Genomic DNA, 10,225 nt, shown 5'->3' with positions numbered 1-10,225 from the left:
ACTTTGTCACATGTAAATTATGAGTGAGTCTGGTGTGAATGTACACTTTGGTTTCTTATAGTTATAAGGTTTTTTGTTTGGTGTAATGCACAAATTGTAAGACAAATTTCCGTACGGACAATAAAGATTATTATTATTATTATTATATGAAATGTTGGCAACATCACGACGTGCAACTTAGGATTAAAGCTCATACGTAACTGCCCAAGAAATCGTCAACAATCGCATTCTCCACATTGACCTCGAAAACAAATGAACAAAATCAAGGCAGATTTAACTGTTGAGCATTCCCAGATTTAGCATTCGTCATAATTCACAACCTGATCATTTGTTATGGATATACATTTTAAAGGCAAGTGAATAGCTGCAAGAGTTTTAGTTAGCTGAGTGGCTTTTAGGCTGTGTCTTTAATTGTTTCAAGAGAGTGCTATTCTTCTTTTTTTCTCCTGTCAAAGAGATTAGAAAAAAGAGAATAGACATTTATAACGCCTACAATTTTTCAAATTATCAAACTTAGCAGTTTGGCGCTACTCAAAGTATCAGCAATGGAGAAAGATCTTAATGATTGAGTGATAGGTCTAGATCGAGATAATTTAATAAAAAGCCTGACGAAACTGGTGTATAAAAACTAATAATGAAAGCAATAAACTCGAATTAGAATACGCAATAAGGCGTGGGCGCCATTTAACTTATAAATTATACCAAATAGAGGACAATCTTGTTTCCAGTCAGCCTAAATAGAACACTATTGAAACTGGTTTTCTACAGTTTCTTGGGAATTCTGGGGATTATATTACTGTCCGTCATCGTTTAAAGCAATTATTTCTTAAATGCTAAATTTATTTAATAACCATTAAGACGAGTGCAGGCATTAAATTAATTGAAAAACATTTGAAAAGAAAAACTTTTTCCCTTCTTATGTTAAGAATGTTGTGAGGAAATGGACGACACTCTAGACACACACCCATTGTCAAATATCACGTGTTCTCATCACATGGTGTGTCAGCAATTTGTACACAAACTTCAAGCTCTTCAAAGGTTGCATCTAATAAGACTAAGGAAAGAGATAAGAAGGGAAAGAGAGAGAGAGAGAGAGAGAGAGGGAAAAATCGAAAGAGAGAAACACTACTAGAATTAGCGAAAAATGCTCGATACATCTTCTTATCTTATATATTACAGGCATTACTTCAAAAAAGAAGATAATTACGCCCTACGCATTTCATGTGTCAATCTAGTCATGCTTGTTAATCAATGACTTAAACTCTGCCAAGGCGTTGGTTTTCGTGGCTCATTTAGGCAACCCATTCCATTCTCAAATAGCACTAGGGAAGAAGGAGCACTTGTATGAATTTGTTCTAGCGTATGGAAAAAGAAATGTGCCTCTAACTTTGGGTCTTTCTGGGTATTTCATCAGGTTTTGTTTTTCTATTTGTAAATTATGGTTAAGTGTTTTATGTATTATAGCTACTTTACTTTTTATTCTTCTATCTTGAAGTGTCTCTAAGTTTAGTGATTTTACTAATTGTTTTATTGTAATAAAATGTGATTATTCGTTTGTTATAAATCTCACTGCTCTATTTTGTATTTGTTCTAGTTACTTTATGTTTTCTTGAGTTGAGGGGTCCCAAACAGAGGATGCATATTCTAATACTGGCATGACTAAAGTTAATTAGCATTTTAATTTTATGTTCTTGTTTAATTTGTAAAAAAATATTTTATTAGAATGTGCTAGAATGACTTTCATTAAGAGCTAGATGTTAAAAGTACAGGAATAAACAGCACTTGTATTAAGAAAGAAATAGTACTTTTATATAAGAAGAATTAACACTTAAAGGTCTACATTGAAAGAAATAGCTCGTGAACATAGAATGAAATAGCATTTGTTATTGTTATTTAGACATCTTCTACGTAAATGAAACAAAAATGTGCTTTCTTAATGACTCGAAGTTTGAAAATTTTGGTAGTGTAGGTTGGTATGTTATAGTAATAATAAAAAAATAAAGTGCATAAATATTATACATAAAATGTTCATAATTTAATTGGTCATTGTTTCTGTATTTATTTCGTCATCTTTCATTAGCTGGTAGTCTATTTAACGAGCTTAAAAGTATAATATAATGAAACTTCTTCAACCTTGGACAATTTCCAGTTTTCAGTGTTAATCATTTGATTGCCACTTTAAACTATTTTAAAACCGGAAATAATCAGAAAAACAAAATAATAATAAAATTATAAAGGGAGTTGTGGGCGTCCCGGTGCTGTCAGTTGTACTCACATACTGCCTTTAAGAAATCCTCTTGATATAAGCTATGGTGAAAATCGCTAGGGATGAACACGAATCGCTAGTTAAATCTTGTTATATACTGCAACTTCATCTTAGAAATTTTTAAGACTGTAATATAATAGTTGACCAGAGTAATCTTCTCTTGGTTTCCTTTTTAATTTTTGAGATCCGGTTTACATTCTTCGAGATATTTAAATAAGTTTAAAAAAAACAAAAAAACAAGAGCACGCTTGTTGGAGAAATATGGGGGTGACATAATGGAATATAAATTAAGAAAAAAAAAAAAAAAAAGGTCCGGTGGAGATTTAATAGAATGGGAGAGATTTTTAAAATAAATAGACAAAGTAAATAATCTCAAGGATGGGTATGTATGTTACCTACTAAATAATTCAACTACTTTGTGCTACAAGATAAGAACTTACACATTGTATTCTGCAATGCTAACATTTCAAAAACAATTCTGTATACAATGCACATAGTCATAGATTATCAATACACCCGCATTTTGTACCCCAACAAAGACTCAGTTTATGAAAATCCTTCATGCGGTGTGTCTGTCTAGTTTTAAAATCCAAGGTTTAACTCTTTCTCTCCGTAATTATTTTCCTCGTTTCGATAGTATTATTCATTTTGATCATTTGTATTTCACTATCCTGTTATGATTGAGCTTAACTAACTTTTTGGTATTGAATTATATGAGAATGCATGCTCTCTTAACACAGCACATATTAAAGTTTATAAATCCAAAACCAATTTTATTTAATGGGGGTCAAATCCACTAGCGGATCCAGAACTTTGGAGGGGGGGGGGCGATTTTTTTCCAAAACCTTACCCTAACGCCCAGTAAACCCTAAGCATAAACGCGCGTTCAGCATATATATTTAGATATAGATAGATAGATAGATAGATAGATAGATAGATAAAAGCAGTGTTTCTCAACCTTCGGCGAAAACACACACACACACACACACACACACAAACAGCCATTTTGAGGCCTTTCTCTTGACAGCTAGGGGGCCTGGGGGAGCGCTGGAAGCTTCCCCAGTAGCGTTGTTTTTTGTTGTTGTTTTTTTGCATTCTTCACTGCAGAACCGCATTTTCAGGTTGAAATATACATAATTAGTATATATTATTAACACGATTAATAAATTCGTATACAAATTGTGTGATTTCTTTACTAAAATTCGTCCGCCCCCTTCCCTTGGATCCGCCAGTGGTCAAATCAACGTTGGCATCGCCAATTAGGAGAGAGTTAAATCAGCTGAACACATATGTTAAAACTTTAGATATGCCAGTGAGATTATATCCCCTCTCTCATTGAACAGTTGTCTAAATTTGGAACTCTACTTTCAACCAGGTGTATGTGACTAACAAACGGTGTAGCTCCATTTAGCAACCAAAAGATTTTCTTTCCTAGCGACAGTTCCATCTCACTTCAATCAATTCTGCTACAATCTCTAATGAGTAATAATTTCATGATACTCAGTGCTTTTATTTCTTCTTAGCTTAAAATTTAAAAGAAAGATGAAAAATAAAATACTAAAAAAAAACATACAACAAAAAAATCAACATCAAAGCTTATATTAAGTGTAATTGTATCAATTAGTTTCAATCAGTCATGTAATTAAATTTGTAATATATCTAGATTACCAATAATAAATCTGCGCGATTAGAAATATCAATTGTTTTTGTTTAACATAATTTTATGCTGTTAACTTTCTCAATACGCTATGATCCTATCACTTGTCTGGACCAGTTTGAAAAAAAAAAAAAGGGGGGGGGGGGGGTAATTTCAGGGGATGTTACCGTGATCGCTTTTTAAATGAATTTTATAAAAAAAAAAAGTTGTAGGACTTGAATTCGAGCTGGAGGTCTAATTCTCTACACAAAGTATAAAGAAAAGGGGACTAGTTCAACTTATACCATCACATCAGACAAGCACTATTTCTTTCCCTTTGTCGATATCAAACAAAATTATCAATTACCAATAGTTAATTTTTCTTTTCTTAACCGTATAATTGATAGCACTTAGTTTTCAGATAAGACTTTTATCTATTTTTTTTTTTGACTTTCAATGAATCTCTGACACAATGACATTGACTTTGTCAATATGGCCAAACACTACAACAAACTTAAAATTAAATGTTTACATGTAAACCAGATATATAGTCTTCTTCTGGAAATCTTAAAATTATATTTTTTTATAAATTACTGGTTAGTAACTGGTTGCACTTTTTGTTATGCATCTGGCCACTTTTTTTTTTACGACCTTTTGTTGTTTCGCATGAAGTTACATCATGCCCAAATCTACTCCTGCCAAATAGGATCTAGATCTAGATCTATGTACACACACCTACAAACAAGCATTTTTGCGAATAAGCGGACGATCCTTATTCAAGCTGTTTCTCATCAGCCTTGACCTGTTAGTGATTTCAAAGCTCTGGCCCTGACATAGTTGTTATTTAATGGACATCTGTTTTGTATCAACACAGCACTCACGCAAAGTGCACTGCAGTAGTAGCGTGTGACAGCCAGAGAAATGGAAAACGTGTTATCAACTTCATTCACATGTTTAACTCCGCACAAAATGAACGTGCACACATCTTAGGAATTTCTTTATTATCATGCTCTCGATTATTCTAGATGTAAATTTAAAATATAAAGTTCCACTTTCAGACCTTGCAATCTATAGGGCAGATAAAGGTCATCTGTTTCTGTGGCCCACGGTTAACGAGGGTGTCATGTGGCCAGCCCAAAACCAACCGCCTTTAATTTTCCCCAACTAATGTCAGGTACACATTAGATAGATCCAGAAATAAAAAATCACCAGGATTCGAACCCGGTACCCACGGTTCGGAAGCAAAGCGCTTTACCACTAACTCAGCTAGATTTTAAACAAAATACAACTTAGATAGCACTTTTGGTTCGTGTAATGTCACTGGGTGTGATGAAACACTTAATCTAATTCCTTGTTCCATATGCTAGGACACATTTGTACTAATACTCCTTCTTCTCTAGTGTTATTAAAGCATGGAATAGGTTGCCTGAATCAGCCAGGAAAACCAGTGACTTGACAGAATTTAAGTAGTTGATTAACATGCATGACTAGATTGACCTAGGGACACGCGCAGTACATAATCATCTTCTCTAACGTCTGTATTTTATAAGATAAGATAAGAGTGCGCACCGTCTGTATTTTGTTACTTTGTAAAAAGTTCGTTTAACGTCATGTACTACAATAAGAAATTTAACTTTTAAAATACTGCAACAATTGTTTTAGCTTCTCATTGATGTGTAACGTAGGTCTGTAGGTGGGTGTGTAACGTAGGTCTGTAGGTGGGTGTGTAAGGTAGGTCTGTAGGTGGGTGTGTAACGTAGGTCTGTATATGGGTGTGTAACGTAGGTCTGTAGGTGGGTGTGTAACGTAGGTCTGTATGTGGGTGTGTAACGTAGGTCTGTAGGTGGGTGTGTAACGTAGGTCTGTAGGTGGGTGTGTAACGTAGGTCTGTATATGGGTGTGTAACGTAGGTCTGTATGTGGGTGTGTAACGTAGGTCTGTATGTGGGTGTGTAACGTAGGTCTGTACGTGGGTGTGTAACGTAGATCTGTAGGTGGGTGTGTAACGTAGGTCTGTACGTGGGTGTGTAACGTAGGTCTGCATGTGGGTGTGTAACGTAGGTCTGTATGTGTGTCTGTAGGTGGGTGTGTAACGTAGGTCTGTATGTGGGTGTGTAACGTAGGTCTGTAGGTGGGTGTGTAACGTAGGTCTGTATGTGGGTGTGTAACGTAGGTCTGTATGTGGGTGTGTAACGTAGGTCTGTATGTGTGTCTGTAGGTGGGTGTGTAACGTAGGTCTGTATGTGGGTCTGTATGTGGGTGTGTAACGTAGGTCTGTATGTGTGTCTGTAGGTGGGTGTGTAACGTAGGTCTGTATGTGGGTCTGTATGTGGGTGTGTAACGTAGGTCTGTATGTGGGTGTGTAACGTAGGTCTGTATGTGGGTCTGTAGGTGGGTGTGTAACGTAGGTCTGTATGTGGGTGTGTAACGTAGGTCTGTATGTGGGTCTGTAGGTGGGTGTGTAACGTAGGTCTGTATGTGGGTGTGTAACGTAGGTCTTTATGTGGGTGTGTATGTGGGTGTGTATGTGGGTGTGTATGTGGGTGTATAGTTTGGTTGTTGAAAATGATGCAATCTTTTATAACTCACGGATAGTTCATGCTGACCGAAAAGAACTTGCAGTGAAGGTTGTGTTGTGTTCCAGTGAGGTTGTGTTGTGTTGCAGTGAGGTGGTGTTGTGTTGCAGTGAGGGTGTGTTGTGTTCCAGTGAGGTTGTGTTGTGTTGCAGTGAGGTTGTGTTGTGTTGCAGTGAGGTTGTGTTGTGTTCCAGTGAGGTTGTGTTGTGTTGCAGTGAGGTTGTGTTGATGTGTTGCAGTGAGGTTGTGTTGAGTAGTAGTGAAAGTTGTGTTGTGTTGCAGTGAGGTTGTGTTGTGTTGCAATGAGGTTATGTTGTGTTGCAGTGAGGTTGTGTTGTGTTGCAGTGAGGTTATGTTGTGTTGCAGTGAGGTTGTGTTGATGTGTTGCAGTGAGGTTGTGTTGTTGTGTTGCAGTGAGGTTGTGTTGAGTAGTAGTGAAGGTTGTGTTGTGTTGCAGTGAGGTTGTGTTGTGTTGCAGTGAGGTTGTCTTGATGTGTTGCAGTGAGGTTGTCTTGATGTGTTGCAGTGAGGTTGTGTTGAGTAGTAGTGAAGGTTGTGTTGTGTTGCAGTGAGGTTGTGTTGTGTTGCAGTGAGGTTGTGTTGTGTTGCAGTGAGGTTGCGTTGTGTTGCAGTGAGGTTGTGTCAATGTATTGCAGTGAGGTTGTGTTGTATTGCAGTGAGGTTGTGTTGTGTTGCAGTGAGGTTGCGTTGTGTTGCAGTGAGGTTGTGTTGTGTTGCAGTGAGGTTGTGTTGATGTGTTGCAGTGAGGTTGTGCTGATGTGTTGCAGTGAGGTTGTGCTGATGTGTTGGAGTGAGGTTGTGTTCTGCTGAAGTGAGGTTGTGCTGATGTGTTGCAGTAAAGTTGTGTACCCTAGATAGACCTGTAAACTTGACAGTACTCAGTGGTGGATTGCCTAACTTTTAACTACTGATAAATAAATAATAAACATTAAAATACAAGAAACGTAATTTTTTTTCCCCACTTTGAAAAAGGTGCCAGTACGCCGTACCGGTGCGTACCGTCATAAAGAAGCACTGATATATATATATATATATATATATATATATATATATATATATATATATATATATATATATATATATATATATATATTCCCCGCTACAATTACAAAGTCAAACGCTTACAAAAGGTTGATGATCTTTATGATTTTTTTCCCTCTCATTCCTCTGACACATCCTATTTTTAAACTTATTTTAGAAACCAGAATTTAAACATCATCTAGCTGATATTTTGTTTCCCGTTCTTGTCAACTGTGATTATAACAGGCCGGTAGACCGGCGCCGTAGCATACGCCGTTATTTTGCAGGTCCGGCCTTAGGCCACTGCAACTTATGCGACCGCATTAGGCCCCGCACTTTCATAGGACCCGCGCTAATTCTAGGTGCATAAATTATTAAATTAAATCATATTATAACTTAAAACAGATTTCCAGCGCCCTCCTGTCGATTTACCAGGAGCTCCTGGAAATCTCCCGAAATTACAAAATATAAGAAAAAGTCCTTAAAATATACGGAAATATATAGACAAAAATTGTAATTTTGGGGTGTCATTCAATATGGAAAACGCCAATCCTACGCGCGATAAATAAAGTGGCATTATGCATTAGCCGTAATTGTGTAATCTGATGAAAGAAGCTTCTCGCGCCTCAAACTAATGAAGAATTACTTGAGGTCAACAATTCTCAAAGATAGATTAAAACATTTGGTAATTCTTGCTATTGAGCGTGATCTATGTAGGAAACAGAATTATCATGATATACTGTATGACTTTGCTACAAGCAAGGCTCGTAAAGTAATTCTGTTCGTAGTAAAGAATGAATAAAATGCATAGACGAATTTATTTTCTAATAAAAACTCTTAAATTTCACTTATTGTCCGCTTCCCTACCCAAACTTGACTCCGCGAAATCCGTTTCGCATAGGGCCCCACAATGCTTAAGTCCGGCCCTGCTATTTATTGACGGGTGAATATACAGTTTACTTCTGTCTATTCAAGACAGTTGGTTACCTTTGCGGCATTAAATTCACTCAACGGCAAAAATTCTCAAGAAGCGAAAAACCTTCGGACATTTACCCTTCAACGTTTAGTTTTAAACCGGCCATACTTCCTTTTCTTGCTTTCCCAGTGGGCTCCCCTGTCTCTCTCTCTCTCTCTCTCTCTTAGTGTGTGTATATAAACTACAGATAATTGAAACTCGTATAAATCAAAATTCCGCTTGATTTGACTTCACTTTAGTTTTTAGTTTCTTTTTCTTTTTAGTGAAGAACAAATCGGCTAATTCGAAGTTAGTGGCAATCGATTCGATCAGTCAATTCCAAGATCTAAAACTTATCAGTTCATTGTACGCCGTTCTCGCCAACCGGTTCAAGCCAGTAGGTACGTGACGTTCATCGATCCTGCGTGTGTGTGTGTGTGTGTGTGTGTGTGCGTGCGTACGTGCGTGCCTAAGTAGGGACATGCGATTTTTGTCAAAACATAAACTCTCGCTGCACTACGCCCCAACAATAACTCTGTGTATCCCTCTCTGGCAGCCAATCTGCCCAGATGTAAGTGATCACTTCAGCTAACATGACTGTAACTTCGAGCATATTAGACAAAATATTAATTTTTCCTAGTGTCACAGCGCCAGGATACTTTCTTTGACCACAAAAGGTAGATCTATCTACAATTTTAAATATTGTTACGAGCGCTCACACTTTTCCCGAGTCATAAGGTCAAGGACAAAGTCAATGTCATCAAAAGCAAAGAAAATTTCCGGTACTCCAAGGTCAAATTACATCTGCGCACCATACAGGGAAGCAAATGAAAGACAAACATGGTGATGAAAGGGACCGTGGGTGCCCCCCGGATTGTCAACCCTACTCACACATGACATTAATAAAAGTAGAAAAAAAAGAAGTAAAGTAGCCCTTTCAGACCTTACAATATAGGTGACAGATGATAAAAAGGTCACCAACAGTTAACGATGGTGTCATCTTGCCTACACAACGACTTTTCCTTAACTAATCTTTATGTGGACTCAGGAGTGTCCTAAAACTCCGAATTCAAAATCCCAGTCTTCACCGGGATTCGAGCCCGAGCCCATTGTTTCAGAAGCCAAGCGCTGTACTACATACAAACTCGCGAAATAATAGCAATAATAGTTATAAGAACATTTTAAATCACGCAATAAAAGAACATTTAGTATTAATAATAGAGTTCGTAGAAAGCTCAATTTGAGATCTTTGTCTACTTAAAACTGAGGGCGAGAGAACTAAAATTATTGAAAATCACAGACATTTCTACCAAGAGGAATGCTGGATCCATTGTCTCTATTCTGTCCTGGTGTTAAATACGTACTTCTCAAGCACAAGTAACCTTGACCTTAGATTTTTAGATGACATGTCGAGTCTGAGGTATGTAAAAACATATTTCTCACACAAACTTGATCTTCTTTTGTGTTATAAAATATGAACGCGTGTGATGGTGGTGTGTTTTACACAATAAACACATTCAGCATTTTTTAGGAATTTATGAGAGAAGAACAAAAAAGAGGGAAGTAAATGGATGACGATAAAAAAAAAAGAATTGTTTTGTCTCCCCTGCCAAGATTGATGTGGACACCAGGTGTGCCTAACGTCACTATTGAAATACTAGCATCTATTTATTGTGTTGGAACTAGAATTACGCCTCGCACTCGTTTCCTGAAATAATTTGTGTTTTACAGTCAGAAATATTTCAATACATG

At 36.9% G+C, this 10,225-nt stretch overlaps 1 protein-coding gene across 1 annotated transcript; it reads right to left on the bottom strand.

Moving 5' to 3' along the window:
• Positions 1–5,618: 5,618 nt before the first annotated feature.
• LOC129926688 (uncharacterized) lies at positions 5,619–7,119 on the bottom strand (the record flags this gene model as incomplete). The annotated part of the gene is made up of 1 exon (XM_056032228.1): positions 5,619–7,119. A coding segment is annotated over one exon (633 nt), but the record flags the coding sequence as incomplete, so codon positions are not given.
• Positions 7,120–10,225: the final 3,106 nt, after the last annotated feature.

The sequence above is a fragment of the Biomphalaria glabrata genome, chromosome 6, assembly GCF_947242115.1.
Source record: "Biomphalaria glabrata chromosome 6, xgBioGlab47.1, whole genome shotgun sequence".
Classification (NCBI taxonomy): Eukaryota; Metazoa; Mollusca; class Gastropoda; family Planorbidae; genus Biomphalaria; species Biomphalaria glabrata.
Note: the sequence above shows the minus strand (reverse complement) of the source record. Positions and strands in the feature narration are given on the sequence as shown.